Genomic DNA, 21,729 nt, shown 5'->3' with positions numbered 1-21,729 from the left:
GCTAACCCTTCTCTTCTCCCTCTCCTTCTGTTTCCCAGAGTTCCTCAGGAGGGTAAGAGGGCTTGTGTTTTCTTACCGTCTCTAAAAATCCTTCCACCACTAGTTTCTCCTCACACAGTCTTTCTTCTTCTCTCTCATCCGTTGTTCTCCAGAGGAAGAGGCGGAGGGGGAAGGTCTGAACTTCCTCTTGTTTGAACTAACCCTTATTCATCCTGACTAACCCTACCAAACTTAAAGTAACTCACGTCAACAGGCTTAATGCTTGATTCGTCTGTATTGTGGAGTTTGCGTACGGCTGTGGTGGGATCGAGGAGGTGAGGATGTGGGATGTTGAGTTGGCTTCAGTTCTTCTGTTGTGGATATCTTTTCTCCTCTGTCTTGGCAGGTGAAGGAGAACGTCCCAAACACAAGTAAGTACACAGAACATCTCCTCCTATCATATCGAGTGTATAGATATCACACCCCTATATAATTATAGTTCTCCTATGGATTACGGACCGGTCTGTTCCCCCAGGCCCGCGGTGTCCCAGCTTGCGGCCCCTAAGATCCCAGAGGGTGACCGGGTGGACTTTGATGTAGGTCTGGCCCGGCGGACTAAGGCGGCGGTCTGAATGTTGGGTGAGTTGTCAAGGCCCTGGTGTCACGTGTCCCTGACCCGCCTCATGTCTCCAGGACATCCACAGGAAGCGCATGGACAAGGACCTCCTGGAGCTCCACACGCTCATCGACGTCCACTTCCACCAGCGGAGGAAGGAGGAGGACGAGATCATTGCACTCAAAGACAGAATAGTATGCTATTTCGCGTCCCACCTCTTCCATCCTATTTTCATCACCACCACCACCTTCGTCAGCACCACTGACCATGAGGGAGATGGGGATGGCCGCGGTGATGATGACGGTGTTGGTGGCGAGTTTGACAATGATAATAATGATGATGTGTTCCTCTCCCAGGAGAACCGTCGTGCGGAGCGGGCCACGGAGCAGAGGGTTCGAGCGGAGAAAGAACGTCACCGCCAGGCCAGGATAGCGGTAATTAGCTTGTTAACGAGCACATAGTGGATCCATCCATGATACACTCGTTAACCTGGTCCAGCTAGAGAATGCTAGGATCTGAGTGCAGGGTGAGAAAACTGTGAACACAGAGAAGCCTCCCGTGTGCTTCACGGTGAAAGGGATTTGTAGTTTCTGAAGACCTGTTCTTGCAGGAGGAGCGTCAGAGGAAGGAGGAAGAGGAGGCGAAGAAGAAGGCAGAGGATGATGCCAAGAAGAAAATGGTCCTCTCCAACATGGGAGCTCACTTCGGGGGCTTCCTTGCTAAGGTCTGTCACTATGGTAACCTGCTGATTTCCTGCAGGGAAAATAGTACTTTTAATATGTTGGTAATTTCCCATGATGAATTTGACATGGCTAAAGGTAAACAATTTGGTAAAAAGAGTTTGCGCCCGCCAAGTCCAAATTATATCGACACCAAAAAAAACTATGGCCCCTGTTAAACTGAACCCGAAACTCTCACACTGTGATCCGTATTTTTATTCAATTGGAGCCAGACACATTTCTAAATTTGATAGAGCCGTCTGTTAAAAACTGGGCATCCAATAGGGTAGGCCTAAAATACCACATGGCCGTGGTGCTAGTGACATGACGTTAAGACATGGCGGCGGAAGAGTACATCTTGTGCTGCACATAATTGTCCTCGGACATGGTCTGAAAGGTGATGAAAAATCTGACTTGTTGTGCAAAGAACTTCAGGTTGAGCGTTTGGTGTAGGAATTTGAGGAGGACGTAATGTATCCTTGGAGTGGTCCCCTGAAGCGTTCCTGTGGTCCTCCAGATAGAGCAGAGGCGAGGAAAGAGGCAGACGGGCAGGGAGGTGAAGACGAAGACGCTAGCAGAGAGACGCAGACCGCTGGTCCTCGACAACCTGAAGGAGGACGCCCTCAGGTCAGCCTCCACATGATTCTGATCAGGGATCAATAACGTTGATCGATTGATTATCAGCGGATAGATTGGTGTTTTGTGGTGGTCTCTTTATTCTTTATATGTTCCCCGTTCTCTCAGAGAGCGAGCAGCTGAGATGTGGAGCAGGATCCACCTGTTGGAGTCTGAGAAGTTTGATCTGACAGAGACCACCAAGAAACAGAAATATGAGGTCCTCTACCTTCCTGTCATCTGATGCTTCACTTCCTGTCATCATGTGATATTTAACTTCCTGTCATCATGTGATATTTAACTTCCTGTCATGTGATATTAACCTTTCCGTCATCTGCTATTTAACTTCCTAACTTCCTTTTTTTCTAAATGTTATTTTCAGATCCAGGTGCTGTTGAACAGAATCCAACATGCTCAGAAATTGTGAGTCAAACCCATAAAACCCCTTTATCTTTACATAGTTATATTAATATATTATAACATGTATCTGTTTGTATAACGAGATATAAGTTGAGTTGATTGACACAAATGTAAATGTCCCATAGGAATATATCATTGAGCAGTATATTTTGAAATGAATATTATTAAATATTTTGATAATATTAGAATATATTGGTATATATGTGATACATGTGTCTCTTCAGTAAAAAGGTTCACGGGAAGGGAAAGGTCGGAGGTCGTTGGAAGTGATGACCTTTGACCTGCTGGACGTGACCCCCGACAGATGAAGAGAAACACTTTAATAGAAATATATAGTTTTATTGTAGAGTTCAAATGTCTTGCTGTGCAATATTATATGATATTATAGTGTTAATACAATATTTCTGTAACTAAATGTGTGTTGTTCTGTTTGAGTGTCTCGGTTCAGCTACATATTGTCCAATAAAAGAGGAAGCCTTTAAGATGACATTGTTCCTGTGGTTTGACCTTCCTGAAGGTTAAGGTCCTGGGGTGTCTGTAGGGTAAAGATGGCGTGGGTGGGGTCAGGGTCAGCCGGGGTCCAGGGGTCAAACCCTGCATCTTTAGCTCCCTCCACAACCTTCTCCAGAACGCCCCGCTCCTGGTCAGCACTCAGGTCCAGCAGGAACCTGCAGGCAACACACAACACAACACAACGTGAAACAACCACACAACACAACACAACATGAAACAAGCACAACACACAACACAACATGAAACATACACAACACAACATGAAACAAGCACAACCCACAACACAACATGAAACAAGCACACAACACACAATACAACATGAAACAAGCACACAACACACAATACAACAAAAAACAACACAATACCGCCACACACCTTTAACACTCCCCATATAATACACCGTTAACACAAACCCTTAACATTGACACATGCATTGTATATACATCATAAATGACAGCTGCAGGAAACTGAAGAGGTCACCGTGGCAGCAGACTTCCTCTCCTCACCTGACCAGCTCCACGACCAGGACGCCCCCTGGAGAACAGATGTGCTGCAGACGAGATCCCAGCTGGTGGGCCATGCTGTAGACAGAGAGACATGTTGGTTTTGACCCTTACCCTAAGTGATCCCCTGGTCATGATAGACTGGACATGGCCTGCAGCTGGTCTTCACACTGAAGAGATGCAGATAATTTGTTTTCTAGTTAGACGTTGTCTTCCACCTCGAACATAGTTCAATTGACGACGCTTCACATGGGCCAATGGCTATCCCCCAAATCCAACCATGGCTTCTGAATTGCAAAGGACAGAAAACCGACAAAGTCTCATCCTTCCTCTGATACTGGTTGGTCCTTCCGGCCTCTAAACTGGAACCCTGGAGCCTAGTGTTGTATATCAGTGGTTCTCACCCAGCCGACAGGTAGACGCATTGGAAGAAGTGGGAGAAGCTCTTCTTGTCTGGGAGTCTGGAGAGCGAGTCCAGGGGGAGGAAAGTCACCGAGACCCCGCTGGGGTGCAGCAGACCTGGGGGGGGTCTGGAGTTACACACCGAACGCTTTCATCCCTATAGCCATAACTCTTTCATTCAGACCCATCACATTTATATAAGGGATAGGGTTAGAGGAATGAATGGGTTAGGGGAATAAAAGGATGAGAGGGATCGGGGTTAGAGGAGTGACAGGGTTAGGGATCAGGGTTAGAGGAGTGACAGGGTTAGGGGTAGAGGGATCAGGGTTAGAGGAGTGACAGGGTTAGGGTTAGAGGGATCAGGGTTAGAGGAGTGACAGGGTTAGGGTTAGAGGGATCAGGGTTAGAGGAGTGACAGGGTTAGGGTTAGGGATCAGGGTTAGAGGATTGACAGGGTTAGGGTTAGGGATCAGGGTTAGAGGAGTGACAGGGTTAAGGTTAGAGGGATCAGGGTTAGAGGAGTGACAGGGTTAGGGTTAGAGGGATCAGGGTTAGAGGAGTGACAGGGTTAGGGATCAGGGTTAGAGGAGTGACAGGGTTAAGGTTAGAGGGATCAGGGTTAGAGGAGTGACAGGGTTAGGGTTAGAGGGATCAGGGTTAGAGGAGTGACAGGGTTAGGGTTAGAGGGATCAGGGTTAGAGGAGTGACAGGGTTAGGGTTAGAGGGATCAGGGTTAGAGGAGTGACAGGGTTAGGGTTAGAGGGATCAGGGTTAGAGGAGTGACAGGGTTAGGGTTAGAGGGATCAGGGTTAGAGGAGTGACAGGGTTAGGGTTAGAGGGATCAGGGTTAGAGGAGTGACAGGGTTAGGGTTAGGGATCAGGGTTAGAGGAGTGACAGGGTTAGGGTTAGAGGGATCAGGGTTAGAGGAGTGACAGGGTTAGGGTTAGGGATCAGGGTTAGAGGATTGACAGGGTTAGGGTTAGGGATCAGGGTTAGAGGAGTGACAGGGTTAAGGTTAGAGGGATCAGGGTTAGAGGAGTGACAGGGTTAGGGTTAGAGGGATCAGGGTTAGAGGAGTGACAGGGTTAGGGTTAGAGGGATCAGGGTTAGAGGAGTGACAGGGTTAGGGTTAGAGGGATCAGGGTTAGAGGAGTGACAGGGTTAGGGTTAGAGGGATCAGGGTTAGAGGAGTGACAGGGTTAGGGTTAGAGGGATCAGGGTTAGAGGACTGACAGGGTTAAGGTTAGAGGGATCAGGGTTAGAGGAGTGACAGGGTTAGGGTTAGAGGGATCAGGGTTAGAGGAGTGACAGGGTTAGGGATCAGGGTTAGAGGAGTGACAGGGTTAAGGTTAGAGGGATCAGGGTTAGAGGAGTGACAGGGTTAGGGTTAGAGGGATCAGGGTTAGAGGAGTGACAGGGTTAGGGTTAGAGGGATCAGGGTTAGAGGAGTGACAGGGTTAGGGTTAGAGGGATCAGGGTTAGAGGAGTGACAGGGTTAGGGTTAGAGGGATCAGGGTTAGAGGAGTGACAGGGTTAGGGTTAGAGGGATCAGGGTTAGAGGAGTGACAGGGTTAGGGTTAGAGGGATCAGGGTTAGAGGAGTGACAGGGTTAGGGTTAGGGATCAGGGTTAGAGGAGTGACAGGGTTAGGGTTAGAGGGATCAGGGTTAGAGGAGTGACAGGGTTAGGGTTAGGGATCAGGGTTAGAGGATTGACAGGGTTAGGGTTAGGGATCAGGGTTAGAGGAGTGACAGGGTTAAGGTTAGAGGGATCAGGGTTAGAGGAGTGACAGGGTTAGGGTTAGAGGGATCAGGGTTAGAGGAGTGACAGGGTTAGGGTTAGAGGGATCAGGGTTAGAGGAGTGACAGGGTTAGGGTTAGAGGGATCAGGGTTAGAGGAGTGACAGGGTTAGGGTTAGAGGGATCAGGGTTAGAGGAGTGACAGGGTTAGGGTTAGAGGGATCAGGGTTAGAGGAGTGACAGGGTTAGGGTTAGAGGGATCAGGGTTAGAGGAGTGACAGGGTTAGGGTTAGGGATCAGGGTTAGAGGAGTGACAGGGTTAGGGTTAGAGGGATCAGGGTTAGAGGAGTGACAGGGTTAGGGTTAGGGATCAGGGTTAGAGGATTGACAGGGTTAGGGTTAGGGATCAGGGTTAGAGGAGTGACAGGGTTAAGGTTAGAGGGATCAGGGTTAGAGGAGTGACAGGGTTAGGGTTAGAGGGATCAGGGTTAGAGGAGTGACAGGGTTAGGGTTAGAGGGATCAGGGTTAGAGGAGTGACAGGGTTAGGGTTAGGGATCAGGGTTAGAGGAGTGACAGGGTTAGGGTTAGAGGGATCAGGGTTAGAGGAGTGACAGGGTTAGGGTTAGAGGGATCAGGGTTAGAGGAGTGACAGGGTTAGGGTTAGAGGGATCAGGGTTAGAGGAGTGACAGGGTTAGGGTTAGAGGGATCAGGGTTAGAGGAGTGACAGGGTTAGGGTTAGAGGGATCAGGGTTAGAGGAGTGACAGGGTTAGGGTTAGGGATCAGGGTTAGAGGAGTGACAGGGTTAAGGTTAGAGGGATCAGGGTTAGAGGAGTGACAGGGTTAGGGTTAGGGATCATTGTTAGTTGGGCTGGTGATACCAGGGGTCGGTGTGTTAGCCAGGGTTTCCTCTGCTGCCTGCTGGGAGGAGTTGGGGCGTTTTCCCCTAGAGGACAGAGACTGGAACAGCGCCTGGACGTTGGCAAACGAGATGTCCTGGGCCGTCTGGGGAAGGTGACATTAGAAACAATAAGTTATCATAATATCTAGACCATGTTGATGAATTGAGTTTATAATGTCCTAGATTCGTCATATTATGATCATAAAGATAACTAATTATTGAGAATTATTGTTGACATAACATCCATTGCATATCTATTTACACTTTTATACAATTTGATGTATTTACAATAATCTGGTTTGATGCATTAATTATTAAGGTGTGTTTGCCTTGACGTGGGATCCATTTTCAGTCTTCAGGAGACTCTGGTCTGAGGTCTCGACCCCAAAACACAGGTAAGGACTGGACACGATGTCGCCCCAGTACCCTGTTACAGCCACCTTGTCCCCCCTCTGGAACACACACACAAACACACACACCCACATACATAAACACACAGACACAGCGTCCAGTGAATACTAGTAGTAGTAAAGACTAGCTTGTGAAACTAGCAGTAGAAAAGACTAGCATGTGTCAGTTCTGAGTAATAAATAGGAACATGTGTGAGTACTAGCAGTAGTAAATACTAACATGTGTGAATAGTAACAGTAGTAAATGCGAGTAATAGTAAGTACTAGAAGTAAGAACTAACATGTGTAAGTACCAGCAGTAGTAAATACCAACATGTCTGAGTATTCGATAGGAGAGTAGAGTAGGGTTGGTGGTCTGGTAGACGCCCTCTCTCATCTGAAAGGCCACGCCCTGACTCCTCCATTCGAAGTACTGCTGTTTGTTGATGACTCCAGCCTGAATGGTAAAGAAACTATATTTATATCCCTGCATCAACCAGTGGCCACTCTACTGCTCAAGTGTAGTTGTTTTGGTATGTTGTAGTGAGGTTAGAGGTGGTTTAGCGTTGCCCTCACTCCTCGTTGGTGTAGCTTCATGGCTGCCAGGTTAGTATGTTTTAGTGAGGTTAGAGGTGGGTTTAGTGTGGTTCCTTCTCCTCGTTGGTGTAGCTTCATGGCTGCCAGGTTAGTATGTTTTAGTGAGGTTAGAGGTGGGTTTAGTGTGGTTCCTACTCCTCGTTGGTGGAGCTTCATGGCTGCCAGGTTAGTATGTTTTAGTGAGGTTAGAGGTGGGTTTAGTGTGGTTCCTACTCCTCGTTGGTGGAGCTTCATGGCTGCCAGGTTAGTATGTTTTAGTGAGGTGAGAGGTGGGTTTAGTGTGGTTCCTTCTCCTCGTTGGTGTAGCTTCATGGCTGCCAGGTAAGTATGTTTTAGTGAGGTTAGAGGTGGGTTTAGTGTGGTTCCTACTCCTCGTTGGTGGAGCTTCATGGCTGCCAGGTTAGTATGTTTTAGTGAGGTTAGAGGTGGGTTTAGTGTGGTTCCTACTCCTCGTTGGTGGAGCTTCATGGCTGCCAGGTTAGTATGTTTTAGTGAGGTTAGAGGTGGGTTTAGTGTGGTTCCTACTCCTCGTTGGTGGAGCTTCATGGCCAGGTCCCAGTCGAAGCATCCCCTCCTGGCGTCGTACCGCGTCCCCAGGTGCTGGCGGACCCGGGCGTCCCAGGCCCGGGTGATCGATACAGAACCAGAACCCTCGGCACACGGCTTGGCCCACGTCCTGAAGATGCGCACCAGCTCGTCACGCTCCCGGAACTGAGGAGAGAGGGCCTCCATCACACACCATGCATGTTTTCTGTGGCGGTTTCAGAGTTTGATTTTTCTGTCAAATGTAATGGAAGTTGTCTTCTGATAAGATGTGAATGTTTCAGACAGGGTCAGCGTTTGCATTGGTCCACTTGTGCACTATATAGTGCAGCATTCAAGGTGTCACCCTTGGTCAAACTGTACAATATAAATCTGGATCCCTTAATAGGTCACTAACCTTTTCCCAATAATGAACCATAAAATAAATGTACAACCGATGCAGATATTCCCGTACTACATTCCATGATAATAATAATAATAATGGATTGAATTGATATAGCGCTTTTCTAGACACTCAAAGACGCTTTACATTGAAGGGGGGACCTCACTAACCACCACCAGTAGCACCCACTTGGGTGATGCACGGCACCCAATCTGCGCCAGAATGCTCACCACACACCAGCTTGAAGTGGAGAGTGAGGGAATTAATGAGTCAGCCACTTATACAGGGGGATGATTAGGGGGCCAGATTGAATGAGCCTGGTTGGGCCAGGACACCGGGGAAACTCCTACTCTTTGCGATCAGTGCCCTGGGATCTCTTATGACCTCAGTGAGTCATGATGCAATGCAGTTTTCATTGTCATCAGACACATCCAGTAGAAACAGAAATGTTGGGCACACACGTGGGTGGGACACCGCGTGACCTCCAACACATGCTGGTTGGTTTGGAGCGTTGCCAGGGCCAGGGTGCAGCACCCACCTTGAGCAGCGACGTGTCGAGGCAGGGGTGGGGCTCCGTCTCCTGACCGTCTGTGACGTAGTCGACGAGACGGGCCGCTGCCTCCTTCACCGCATCCCCCGTCTCACCGCGGAGCTTGCTGTTCCCCAACACTTCCAGAAACATCTCAGCCTTCTCTGAGCACAGAAACACACAGGCCCAACATCACCACCTCTCAGACGGCCTTTAGATTTTTAGCTAAGACAACATCGGACAATTCAACATTAAAAGATTCAGCGTTTTTTATTTGTCACATACTCATACAGGATGTGCAGTGAAATGTATGTGTGTCAAACTCTACTAACCCTTTATTTCTGGGCTTAAATTCTGTGTATATATCTGTTTATTTCTGTGCAAAAAAAAACAGGGTGTGCGTGGCGTGGGACCCAACCAACTGCACACTTAGAATACTCTGTGCACACCGGAATTGGGGATCTTTTGAGATGTTAATCAGTGCATCCATGTTCACCCACTGGGGATGCTGGTGTTCTCCTCAGGAGCGAGGGAGAGGGAGAGCAGGAGGAGTTGACGGGCGATCACCTCCGTGCTGTTCTCGATCACCCATATCTAGGTAGAGACCAGCAGGACGTTACGCATGCTATGGCTAAGAGTGTCACTGAAACTGTTGAACCGACTGAGACTCACATGAAGGCTATCAGTGTCCTCCAACCCCGCGATGGTCTTCAGGATGTGTCGGGGGTCGCTGCCCCCAACCAGTAACACATTAAGCTCTCCTCGCTGATTTACGGGTCCTAAGGAAAAGCGAGGGACACGTTACACACTATCTAACGCTAGACATGATGAAGAAGTGACATGATGCTATGATTTAAGGTGACAAATCATGCCACCAGGTGTGAGTGTGGTTAGCTGTTACAAGCAAATATCAGCTTGTAACAGCTACAGAAAATCAGCCTCTTCTGACATCACAAGTGGGCCTGTCCACCTAGAAGTACGACGGAAGATGAGCAACGTTTGCTACAGTCCACTGGGTAGGCTGGTAGACAGATCTATCCAGCACACATCTAGGTTGACACGCCCACTTGTGATGTCAGAAGAGGCAGATTTTCAAAACGGCTTGTAACGCCTAATCAGTAATATGTCACCTTTAAAAGAGACGCCCACCTGTTGCCCTTAGGTCCCGCGCGGGGCTGAATCCCCACCAGGTGACGCTGCCCGCGCCCTCCACACCGCGCGCGCTGCTCATCCTCGTCTTCAGACCGAACAAAGACGGTCACTGAACAAACTTTACTAACTCCTGCGCTACATTGTATGAATAACGTTAAATTAATAACATTATTAGCTATCTTAACATAACACTAGCCTTGGATTTGGTCGACATTACGTTAGGCTACATGATGAAAAACCAAAGTAAATACGGCTTGCCACAGCGCAGGTAAGTTAAGGATTCTGTTCCTTAAACTTTGTGCACTTCATGTGAATATAATTTCTGTAAGTTTAACTGTAGCTCCATTATGTGGTGTCTTGTCAAATAGTGTAATCTAAGGCAGACCAATACCTGCTTATCGTTTAGACACAATTCACAGTAAGAGTTAATATCGGTCCACATGTTTATGCAAGCTCCAGTTGAGTGAGGACCTCGCTTTAAAGCTTTAAAGACAGTAAAACCAGTATTAAGACAAACTTACCCTCAGAGTCCAGACTAACCGATGATGAACCGTTGACAACGAGACGACATTGACACCTAATAGTGCGGATACTCTAAAGTTAGTGCCGGTTGCTAAGCGACAGCGGGAAGGAGGATAAATGTCGCCCCCGAGCGGTGGGACAGAGATAGACACCAGTAGAGGAGGGTCAATGGTTTTATTGGTTTATGAAGCATACGACATCTTTAAAGGTCATTGTAACATCTACATACTGTATTAGTACATCAAAGAGCATACCATTCAAAGTACAAATAGATACTTGATAAACACGATGCAATACAGAGAACAAACGTATTAGAATGAGTTGGAAATGGAATAAAACTGTTCGATGTCAGGGTAAAAAACTTCGATGTCAGGGTACAACAGATTCATTTTGACAGATATCACTTTCCAGTTAAACATTCAGACAATAAAACGGCAGATAATTCATACACACACAAGCACACACAACACACACACACACACACACACACACACACACACACACACACACACACACACACACACACACACACACACACACACACACACCTACAAACACACACACACACACACACACACACACACACACACACACTTACATACACATGGCACACGCACACCTACACACACGCACACCTACAAGCACACCTACACACACACACACACACACTAAAACAAACTAAAATAGAATAAAACAGAATATGGCAACAGAACATGTAAACACGGAAAACAGGATTTGGGTGGTTGTAAAATGCCATAATTAACAGAAATTATACTGATACTCATCATACAGTAATGATGATCTGAACACAAAAACATATTTTATGTTACTTTAGGTAAGATTTAAGAGCTCTTTAAGAGTGTAATTTCTCAGGAATGCCAAAGCCTTCCATCAGATTTGTGTGAAGTGCTCTGTTAGAAAATCTCTTCTGGTTGACTGCGTGGCGGCCTCTCAACAAGATAATTTAGACTTACACCTTTCAATCACATGCGCCAGTGAACGGCAGATGGCCCATTTCATCATTTGGGAGTTAAAAAGACAAAATTCCAAAAGCTACATCTCTTTCGGAATTACGACTCTCTTTGCAACTCATAAATCTTACCCACAACATGTTTAAACAACAGTATTGCTAGCGGGGTTTAGCCTTCAGCGCTGCCTCCACCTCTTCCTCCGGCAGCAGCGTGTGCCACTGTGCTACGGGGCGCCGCGGGTTCGCTAGCATCTCGGACCAGTGGCGGAGTCCCACACCGGTCGCCCCGTAGCCCATGAAGCTCTTGCCGATGGGGTCGTTGCTGCCCAGCTTGTCGTAATCAAACACGGTGATCACCACCTGCACTTTCTGGATGTGGAGCAAAACGGGTTGGACAAATCCAGGGTACTTTATTATTCCGGAGGAGAACTAAGTAGTAGAGTAGAGATGGTTGATGACAGGTTTACTGGTCTCACCTGGATCTGCTCGAAGGGAACATCAAAGCTGAAGCTCTCGTTGAAGTAGGGGTTGAGGGTGTTCTTCTTCACCGTTGTCTTCTTCTTCTTGATCCTCTTCCCGTTCTGCTGAAGGACAATCTTCACAAAGGGGTCTGAGGAGAAAACGAGTTGTTAACATGCTGTTTCTGTTCACCCTGTCAGCACCACCCTGTCATCCACACCCTGCTGTCATCCCCAGAATTTCACACTGTCATCCACTCCCTGCGGTCGTCATTACAATCTCACCCTGCCATAACCACGCTGTCATAACCATCCTGTCATCACCGGCCTATCATCCCTAGAGTTTCACCCTGTCATCACCAGAGTCTCTGCCTGTCTCCCCCACCCTGTCACCACTGTAGTCTTTAAGCCCTCTGTCTTTCAGTGATGAACGATGGTCGTAGTGTCATGGATGACCTGATAGTCCTCCCACGTCCATCTTCTTCAGGTTCTTGGCCTCCATGATGTTGACGGTCAGTTTCCCGGCCGTGGGAACGTATCGCAGAGAGATGCAGATGTCTCCCAGCAGCTCTTGCTAACAAAACAGAAGAAGGACATGATTTCTGTCATTGATTCTGTGACCCTGGAGAAACTCTTACTCTGTAGAGTAATGTGGCCCCTGGTTGATGAAGGGATCTGTAATGCTACACCCATCACTAAGAACTAGGAACTTGTTCCTACAGGACTGACCTAACTTTACACAGGTAGGTATTAATACTAACTTCCTAACTAACTAAATTGTTTGGCTACTTTGGCAAGCATCAACATTTTCATTGTTTCAGTTTCAAGGCACAGTTACTGGTTTCGTGGTTACTTTGGCGGCTTCTGAAATACGTGATCTAGATTTAGAGGAACGGGGGATGATGAACTGTACCTCCTCCTTCTCTCCGCTCTCCACGTCTCTCCATGTCTGCAGGGGCTGACCCAGGTCCACACTGTTCATGGGGATCTTGATCTCCCCAATGATGTCATGTTTGGAGAAGCGGTCGAAGTCAAACACCTGCAGAACCAGGGTCTTCCCCCCAAGCTCTGCGTACGGGATCTAGAAGCGGGAACCGTCATCACTACCACCATCAGTAAGACTTTATCTATACCAACAAAAATATGCACAGTGACACTATAATTATCTACTTATAAATTCTGCAGTAAAGTCTGTAATGACGGCAGTAAAACATTGGCAGTATCGTCTGTGGGAACGTCTGGAGGCACCTTGAAGATGAAGGTCTCATTGAAGACTGGACACAGGTTCTTGCGCTGGACCTTGGTTTCAAACTTCTTTTTTTTGTCCGGTAACAGGAAAACCTTGACATAGGGGTCTGACGTCCCGCCCATGTCCATAGCGGCCAGGTCCTGGGCCTGAAGTATCCCCACGATGAGCTAAGGACAGGAAACGCAAACATATGACCGGGAGGTGAGGATCACGGGAGGTGATGTTCAAGTAAATAAACATGTTTTTGTAATGTATGTTTGCGTCTTTAAAACTACTACTACTGTTACAAATGTACAAATCTGTAACATCCATAGATCTAAAGACAAATAGTCGATAGAGCCGATGGGACTAGCATGCCTTGTTTAGACAAAGAGATGGCGGAAATGACTTCTTGTGATGTCCCTGGACATAGAAGTGTCCTACCTGCGCATCTGTGAAGTTGTAGTCTAGGGAGAACTCCAGTCTACCCAGCTTCTCCTGCTCTTTCTCCTCCTCCCCTCCCTCCTTCTTGTCCTCCCCCTCCTGTGAGAACCAAACAGCGGATTAGATTCGATGAAATGTGTAAGGAAGATGTTAGGTTTGTAGAAAAAGGGCAGGTAGGACAATGTGGGGCGCTATGGTCTCTCTACCTTCTCCCCTCCCTCTCCATCTCCTTCCTTAGCCTTCCGTCTCCGTCCACCCTTTGAAACTCTCTCCTTCTTGGGCTTCTTCTTCTTGGCCAAGCACTTCTTGAAGACACAGAAGATGCAGCAGGCCACCAGCAGTATCACCACCACCACGATGGCTCCCACCGCCCACATCGGCACTGTAACAGCATGAGACCATCAAAACTGAATCAACACAGAGGCCATCATCACTGTATAAAGTCCATCACACCTAGCAAGATATAGGCCATCCACACTGTAGTTACCTAAGACCAGCAACACTGTAACAACATAGAGACCATCAGCACTATAATAACCGGAGACTATCAAAACTTTGACAAGATAGAGACATCACCACTGTAACAAGGTATAGACATTTGACATTGCAACACGATCGACACCATTGTAAAAAGATGGAGAGCCTCCACGCTGTAGCATAACACTGTAACAAGATAGAGACCATCACCACTTTAACAAAATATAGACTATCAAAACTGTTGCAACCAAGGGCGTAGGAACCGGGGGGGACGGAGGGGACGTGTCCCCTCCAATATTGGAGACAGCTGCATTTGTCCCGCATTTGTTTTATTTTATTTTGAAAGCGCAACACAGCGTCTTGTCACCGCTTCTTATTCTAACAAACTGGATGATTGAGCGTGCAATTAAAGAATTGATTTGATATTCATCAGTTCATTACTGCCATTCAGAATGTGTTTTCCTTTACATTTACAAATGTATCTTTTAAGTAGAATAAAATATATTTGTGAATTTTTTCAGTGTAGTTAATTTATGACATATTTCTGTTCAAACCATTAACGGATCTGTCTGGTTTCCGATATGTGTCCCCCCAATGTTAAACTCATTCCTACGCCCCTGGTTGCAACACATGGACCACAAATCTCTGGCAGGTTCATCTAAAAGCCACAAGGTGGCACAACCGAGGAAACACTAACACAATACCAACAGCACATATAGGGTGGATGCTGCCTTCAGCTCGAAGCTGTCTGTTCTATCATGATAAGGTATTGTAGGCCTTATCATGATGCATGCCTCTCTTCTGTTATTATGTCTTAGTTACATTACTTGTTGCTACTCATTGCTATACTCTAGAATTTTTTAGAATACATGTTATTAAGGAGCAGTCTACTTCTTGCTTAAAGGTAGGGTTGATAAGTCACCACCATAATCACTACTCCACTACCCTGCCCTTATAAATGTTACCACGAAGACTTGAGCTGGTCTATCTGTGCATTCTGTCCAGTACAACACCATGACAGCATCTGAGAGTAGACTTACTTGGCAGGTGGGTGATCTCGTTGAGGAACTTGTCCTTCATGTGTTTGTAGTCATGGTGGTGTTCTGGGTTGGGTTCTGGGTTGTGTTCTGGGTTGTGTTCTGGTTGGTCTGGATGGTGTTCTGAGTGTTCGTGCTTGGTGGGCTCTGGTCTTTCCTCTGATTCTGGTTCAGAGGGTTCTACAGCCCTTCGAGCCCGGGTTCCGATGCTGACCAGCCTCATGTTGTAGCTGGGACACAACACACACACTGGGTTAGACCGCTTCAACTGGGCTGGAGGGGACGCATAGCTTCATGAAAATAAAAACCTTGTCTGACTACATGTCTACATGTATTACTACTAGTACTTCATCTAAGACTACGATATATATAAATATATTTATAGTATTTAATGTGTGTGTGTGTGTGTGTGTTTGTATTTGTGTGTGTGTGTGTGTGTAATCCAGTAGTCCAGGCTCCATGCCAGATGCTCAACATGGCCGACCTTAATCCCTCTGTTGCTCTGTCACATCAAGCATCTCTCTCTCTCCCTCTCTCTCTCTCTCGCTCTTTCTCTCACTCTATCCCTCTCTGTCTACTTGCTTCACTCTCTCTCTCTCTCTCTCTCTCTAACTGGATTATGCACTAGGCCCTAGGGTCTTTTATGGCTCATCCAAAATGAGTCCCTCAGAGTTTTTATGTCCTGTCTGTGTGTCCAGCTCTCTATCAGTCTGTTACAGTCTTTAGATGGCAGTGATGATGATAGTTGTGGTGGCGATGATGATGATGCTGGTGATGATGATGATGTTGATGGTGGTCAGGGGGATGACATTTCCTTAGAGTCTCAAACAGAGCTGTCAAAGAGGTAAAAATACAGTTTCTCTCATTGCCCTTATGTGAAGCAGTGAACATACATTTTACACACATACTGTAGATTTTATTGTTTCTCCAATCTACCAAGATATAGTCATTACTGATTCTGGTATCTCACACTGGATGGTACAGCTAGTGGACTGTGGACTATAGCTGACTATAGTTTCTTTATAGCCAACTTTAGGTGGACTGTAGCGGCTTTAAAGCCTCTGTAGCTGTTCGATAGCTGAATATAATCAGCTATAGAGCAGCTTAAAGCCCAGCTATATTCATCCATAGTTGTCTACAGAGCAGTTACAAGTCCAAACATATTCAGCTGATGCTAGCTATAGAGGGGAGCATACCTATGTTCCCCGGGTCCTATGTTCCCCGGGTCCTATGTTCCCCGCTTTGTATGTAGGACCCTAGGACCATAGGACCCAGTGAGCAAATCTTTTTTTCGTAGGATGGTAGGGTCAAGTACCGCCTTTTTCGCCTCTGATTCGCCTGTGATTGGTTAGAATGGCTCTCCCCCGATTGGTTATGGTTAGGGTTAGGTTTAGGGTTAACCCTCACCCTAACCCTAACCCTTACCCTAAACCTGTACACCCGGGGAACATAGGACCTGGGGAACATAGGGATGACCCCCTCTAGAGCAGGTAAAAGTCTAGCGATATTCAGCTGTAGTCAGCTATAGAGCAGGTAAAAGTCAAGAAGCATTCGGCTGCAGTTGGCTATGCAATATAAAAGTCCAGCTATATTCAGCTATTGCCAGCTATATTCTATATGCTATCCTTGGCAATAGAGCAGCTATAGCTGGTTGACGATGTCATGCAAAGCTGATTGAAATGGGGGATTATCAAACGATTCCACTCCTGCTTGTTTTCTGTCCTATTTTGTCTACAAACTATGCTGAGCGTGGATTGTACAATTAATATACAATATATAATAAATACGTAGCGCAAAACTCTCACAGAGCAGATATTTTTATTTTTCAGCACATTGCGTGACTTTTTAAAAACTAAAACCCCACTTCATGATGTCATGATCTAGCTGAAGGAAATGTGTGGATCCTCAAGAGAACCACTAAAGTATTGAACTCTGTTTGAGTTGACTCACCTTTGCAAGAGTCCAGTGATTTCCAGTAGAACCTGCTCCTTACCACTCACACTCCACCTGACCAACTGTACTGACACACACTCAGCCTCCCAGCATCACACACACACACACACACACACACCCACACACACTGTGCCACTAATCTCGTAATCCCCCCTTCCCCCCTTCCTTTCAGCCCAACACATGTGTTGCTGAACATCTGGGACCTCTAAGAATATATACTGTTGCTGATCATAAGGACTGATTCAGATCAGCTGTATTGATCAGTGAGATGGAGGTTGTCGTGTTGAAATGAGATGGTGTCGTCAACACAACGGTCCACCATTAGGACTCACTGATCAGACCACCCCTCCTCCTCCTCTAATCCCTACAGCCTGCGCATCCCCTGGCTTAACATGGACCAGGACCCAATGCTAAACCAGGGGATACTAACATGGTGTCCTGGTCCATGTTAAGCCAGGGGATGCTAGCATGGACCAGGACCACATGCTAAAGCAAGGGATGCTAAAATGGTGTCCTGGTCCATGCTAAACCAGGGGATGCTAGCATGTTGACCTGGTCCATGTTAAGCCAGGGGATGCTAACATGGTGTCCTGGTCCATAAACCAGGGGATGCTAACATGGTGTCCTGGTCCATGTTAAGCCAGGGGATGCTAGCATGGTCCATGCTAAGCCAGAGGATGCCAACATGGTGTCCTGGTGCATGCTTGACCAGGGGATGCTAGGAAGGACCAGAACCACAGGTTAAGCCAGAGGATGCTAGCATCCCCTGGCTTAGCATGGGGTCCTGGTCCATGCCAGGCCAGCGGACCAGGACCCCATGCAAGACAGGGTCCTGGCCCCCCTCTACTGCTGAACTTTCCATATCAGGTCAATATAAGTGAATTGGTCCCAGACGGCACATTTTGTTGATTGGGCCATGGTGGACAATAGAGCCTGGATCAAATATTTTATGATATAAACAATGATTTGATAGTGTGTAGACATATTTTGATAGGATATTGCATTTTTGATAAGGGAGTGTGTATCTTGATATTGAAACGTTTGTATTTTGACAAGGTAGGGTAGTGTACTTGATATGGTAATGTGTATTTCGATAAAGGTACAGCATGTTTTGCTGGCGAGTCCCAAAACGTGTAATAATGCTGACGGAGCACCCAGCGGAGCCTATATGTAACATATACTAAGTGGCAGGCTGGGTGTTTTCAACCACAGGAGTTAAATATTACCGCCCTGACAGACAGTGATTCAGCAGCTTCTAGACTCAAAGTCCCACTGTGATCTGATGTATAGTAGAACCTCTTATCACTGATGTTCTGTATGTGGACACTAGATTGTAGAATTTACACTGGTATACACACACACAGACACACACACATTAAAATAAGGGACACAGAGACATGGTTAAGAATGTAATCCAAAAGGATTCTGATTTTATTGCTTGGTGAGGGAGATCTAACCATGCTGGTGTACTTGATGAGTTAGCATATCCATTGGAAAATACAGACTCGAGAGGTTTTGGTTGGTATAGTAACAGATAGCAGGAGGCGGGAGGGAGGGGGAACATGAGGTTGTGGTTGTCATAGTAACGGAGGAGGCGGCGGTTTGGGGGAAACATGGTGGTGGTCAAGATCGCGGCCAGCCGGTCCCCTACAGGGTGTGTTTGTCGAACAGGTACTCGCCCATCCCCGCCTGTGCCTCGGTGGAGCAGAGACGCCCCAGGCTGCCCATGTAGTCTCCCAGCTGCTTAATGACCACATGGCTGTCAGCCAGGAAGTGAGTCTCCAGGAAGTCACACAGCTGTACAGAAGGGTGGGGATAGGGGGGGGGATGGGGGGGGGACGACACATCATGAGACGCACGCAGGGAGAGGATTATGTGCGCTGATGCCACACATTATACAACATATGTGTGACAACATATTTGAGCGCTGCAGCAGCATAACGTACGTGTGGGTCTTTGTGGCCTTCAGCCCGGCGGTGGAGGTCCAGAACACAGCTGTTCAGGGTCTTCTGGTAGTCCAGGGAGAAGGTCAGAGCGTCCAGACCCCCTTTCCACTCCTCTCTGCTGGGCTTCTACAACGCACACACTCTGGTATAACGCACCTCTAGCAAAACAAACATCTCTGGAACACCGCACACAGAATCTACGCCACTACGCATACACAACATCCTGTTGAATAACGTCCTGTTTAAATTAACCTAACCATCCTGTCATTTAGTGAATATTGTCTAGTGCATACATACACACACACGATAGTTTAACATGTTAAATTTGTCAGCACGTAAACATGTGTTGAAAGCGTGTGTATCAACTCAGAGATGTGTAGAGAGGTCATCTGTTCTCCTGCCGGGGGGGTACTCACAGAGATGGTCTCCAGCACCGCTCGCCCCCCCCTCATGTTCTGGTACTGGAGGAGTTGCTCTGCCTGCTCCTGCTCCTTAGAGGCACGCTCCAAGAAGTACTGGGAGAACTTTGGCAAGGCTACGTCGTCACGGTCAAAATACATACCCTGCACACACACACACACAACATATATACCTGTATAAAATACTATCAAAAAAACACATATATGTATATCACACTATCTCACACAGACAGACATATGTACACACACACAACACACTTTGATGTATATAATACAAACATGTGCAACACACACACATTCATATACATACTTTTATACATTACCATAACACAAACACACACAGACAAACCTCTATCTTAAGACTAGTGGTCAGAGATCATACCAGGGCCAGGTAGGTGTACGACGCGGCCAGCTTGACATTGACCAGCTTGTTGAGGTCTGCGTCGGTCTCCAAATGATAGTTCTGTTTCACCGCGGAATGCATCGCTAAGAGACAAACACCATCAATACTAAAGTAACTTGGATACACTAAAGCCCCAATGAATAGTGTTAAACGAAATAATGCTCAATAACTATATTGACACTTACCTTCCACACTTAATACCGCTATACTGTTATATTGAATAATTTAAATAAAAGTACGTTTTCCGTAGAATACCTTCGGTTCAGTAGGAGTACAAGTTATGCAAAATATGTATAGTTTTAGTCCAGCGGAGGCGAAGTGGAGAGCAAGGCTTCTGTCTGCGCACCGACTCTTATAGGTGAATATCTAGAGATAATGAGCACCTTAAGTGATGTAATGGCTACCTGTGCATAAGCAGGACCTGTAGTGATAATAAGTAGCCAGCGTGCGTCCTGCGGTGACTAGGTTCTGCACACGCAGCTGACTGCAACCATAATATGACCAGCTTCAAACTACTAACCACTCATATTTAATTGACCTCACCTTACACACACCGCTTTGGTCCTCCTTACTGTTTACATTTGTACTCAATGTACTTACACTAATACTCGTCCCCTGAAACATCAACCAAAATATTTAGGAATTGAAGGAAGGACTTACCACAGTATTGTCCGATCCGCTTAACCAGGAAAACGTGGTTGCATAGGTTTGGTTTGTTCTGTTTGCTGTGTTTGTGAGGCAGAGGGCGATGTTTGTTAAGGACAGCTTACATGCTGGAGCTAACGGGGCTTTCAGCTTTTGTGTGCTCAGCGGAGGTATAGCGCCGTCTGCTGGAGCGGAGACGTGTAGACAAGACTAGTTTATTTACTTATCACGGATTCAGAATTCCTTTTTAATAGCAGATTTCTACTGTACGGATCCTACGGAGATCGGAACCCACAAATAAAACAGGCGGAGTTACGCATTGTTCCCTTTTTCGTTACCAGTTAATATTCGATCGTAATCGTAACTAATTTGTGTGGAGTGGATTACGCTTTCAGAGATGTATTTATACAGTGGCCATCCTACACTAAATAATCAAGACAATTTCTTCAACAACCCAATGCCATTCAAAGTTCCTTACAGATGCAGCAGGATAGCTTTTGAACACATTAAAAATCATTTTTAATGTGAAAAAATGTATAGACAATCTTCTAAAGAGCAATCTTAAAAGATAAACGTTTGAATTAGTAGCATATAATAACTTGTGTATTTAAATTGATTTAAGACACAACTGATGACATGAAAATAATTGAGAGAAGTTAACTAATTAATGACACATTTTATGTTGTTGTTGCTAAAGTGTATTATACAAGGCATCATAAATGTTATACTTAGTTATGGTAAATATGAATTTAATTATAAATTAAATGCATTTATTAGTCCTAATAAATATCTTCTCATTTCTGAATTTTAATTTTAATCAGTTATGATCAATAAACAATAAATATTAACTTTTTAGGTCGTAGTGTGATTTAAATAACCTTGTTAAGGCCGGCCGGGATCAATGATTAATGTCCACCGCGACCTGTCTCTAAGTAAACACACATTCCACTGTCACTGCTTTATGACTCTCCGTTCCTCCAATCAATACGCTCTGGGTAGAGCAGTGAAACCAGCGGGATGATCTGCAAATGCTGTCTGCTATTATGGGTGTCTGTCAGCTAGGTTCCTCTAGGGTGTGTCTGCCCATGGTTTCCCAGTTTCCGTATTTAATTGACCTCTCCTTCACACACCGCTTTGGTCCTCCTTACTGTATACATTTGTACTCCACGTACATATACTTGTCCCCTGAAACATGAACCGGAGATATGTAGGATTTTAAAGTGAGACT

The 21,729-nt window shown here is 46.2% G+C and overlaps 4 protein-coding genes across 4 annotated transcripts; 1 reads left to right on the top strand and 3 right to left on the bottom strand.

Moving 5' to 3' along the window:
- The first annotated feature begins 675 nt into the window (after positions 1-675).
- Positions 676-2,651, top strand: LOC307090437 (troponin T, slow skeletal muscle-like). The gene is made up of 7 exons (XM_079757082.1): positions 676-789; positions 952-1,029; positions 1,206-1,319; positions 1,832-1,941; positions 2,059-2,149; positions 2,312-2,352; positions 2,574-2,651. The coding sequence occupies exons 1-7, from the start codon at positions 691-693 to the stop codon at positions 2,617-2,619; spliced, it is 579 nt and encodes a 192-aa protein (XP_079613208.1). The 5' UTR covers positions 676-690; the 3' UTR covers positions 2,620-2,651.
- A 176-nt stretch (positions 2,652-2,827) lies between these two features.
- dnaaf3l (dynein axonemal assembly factor 3 like) lies at positions 2,828-10,078 on the bottom strand (the record flags this gene model as incomplete). The annotated part of the gene is made up of 11 exons (XM_079756794.1): positions 2,828-3,017; positions 3,369-3,443; positions 3,770-3,884; positions 6,388-6,511; positions 6,737-6,859; positions 7,131-7,253; positions 7,919-8,104; positions 8,857-9,011; positions 9,348-9,441; positions 9,520-9,626; positions 9,997-10,078. 11 exons carry the CDS (start codon positions 10,076-10,078, stop codon positions 2,828-2,830), a joined length of 1,374 nt encoding a protein of 457 aa, XP_079612920.1.
- Positions 10,079-11,650: 1,572 nt separating this feature from the next.
- LOC307090434 (synaptotagmin-1-like) lies at positions 11,651-15,358 on the bottom strand (the record flags this gene model as incomplete). Its single annotated transcript, XM_079757079.1, has 8 exons — positions 11,651-11,860; positions 11,968-12,101; positions 12,406-12,523; positions 12,863-13,030; positions 13,198-13,365; positions 13,622-13,720; positions 13,828-14,003; positions 15,139-15,358. 8 exons carry the CDS (start codon positions 15,356-15,358, stop codon positions 11,651-11,653), a joined length of 1,293 nt encoding a protein of 430 aa, XP_079613205.1.
- Positions 15,359-18,489: 3,131 nt separating this feature from the next.
- Positions 18,490-20,637, bottom strand: LOC307090435 (ferritin, heavy subunit). Its single transcript, XM_079757080.1, has 5 exons — positions 20,517-20,637; positions 19,836-19,939; positions 19,451-19,597; positions 19,035-19,160; positions 18,490-18,885 (listed from the first exon to the last, which is right to left on the bottom strand). Exons 2-5 carry the CDS (start codon positions 19,935-19,937, stop codon positions 18,736-18,738), a joined length of 525 nt encoding a protein of 174 aa, XP_079613206.1. The 5' UTR covers positions 19,938-19,939; positions 20,517-20,637; the 3' UTR covers positions 18,490-18,735.
- Positions 20,638-21,729: the final 1,092 nt, after the last annotated feature.

The sequence above is a fragment of the Pollachius pollachius genome (assembly GCF_949987615.1).
Source record: "Pollachius pollachius genome assembly, chromosome: 19".
NCBI classification, from domain to species: Eukaryota; Metazoa; Chordata; class Actinopteri; order Gadiformes; family Gadidae; genus Pollachius; species Pollachius pollachius.
This window is presented reverse-complemented; position numbering and strand designations above follow the sequence as displayed.

Excerpts from the sequence above, each read along its gene's own strand:
- LOC307090437 (XM_079757082.1), top strand. The coding sequence starts at position 691 with ATGGACAAGGACCTCCTGGAGCTCCACACGCTCATCGACGTCCACTTC. Across the intron at positions 1,320-1,831 it reads TCGGGGGCTTCCTTGCTAAG|ATAGAGCAGAGGCGAGGAAA; the intron begins GTCTGTCACTAT and ends GTGGTCCTCCAG. Across the intron at positions 1,942-2,058 it reads CTGAAGGAGGACGCCCTCAG|AGAGCGAGCAGCTGAGATGT; the intron begins GTCAGCCTCCAC and ends CCGTTCTCTCAG.
- LOC307090435 (XM_079757080.1), bottom strand. The coding sequence starts at position 19,937 with ATGCATTCCGCGGTGAAACAGAACTATCATTTGGAGACCGACGCAGAC. Across the intron at positions 19,598-19,835 it reads CGTACACCTACCTGGCCCTG|GGTATGTATTTTGACCGTGA; the intron begins GTATGATCTCTG and ends GTGTGTGTGCAG. Across the intron at positions 19,161-19,450 it reads CGGTGCTGGAGACCATCTCT|AAGCCCAGCAGAGAGGAGTG; the intron begins GTGAGTACCCCC and ends TGTGCGTTGTAG.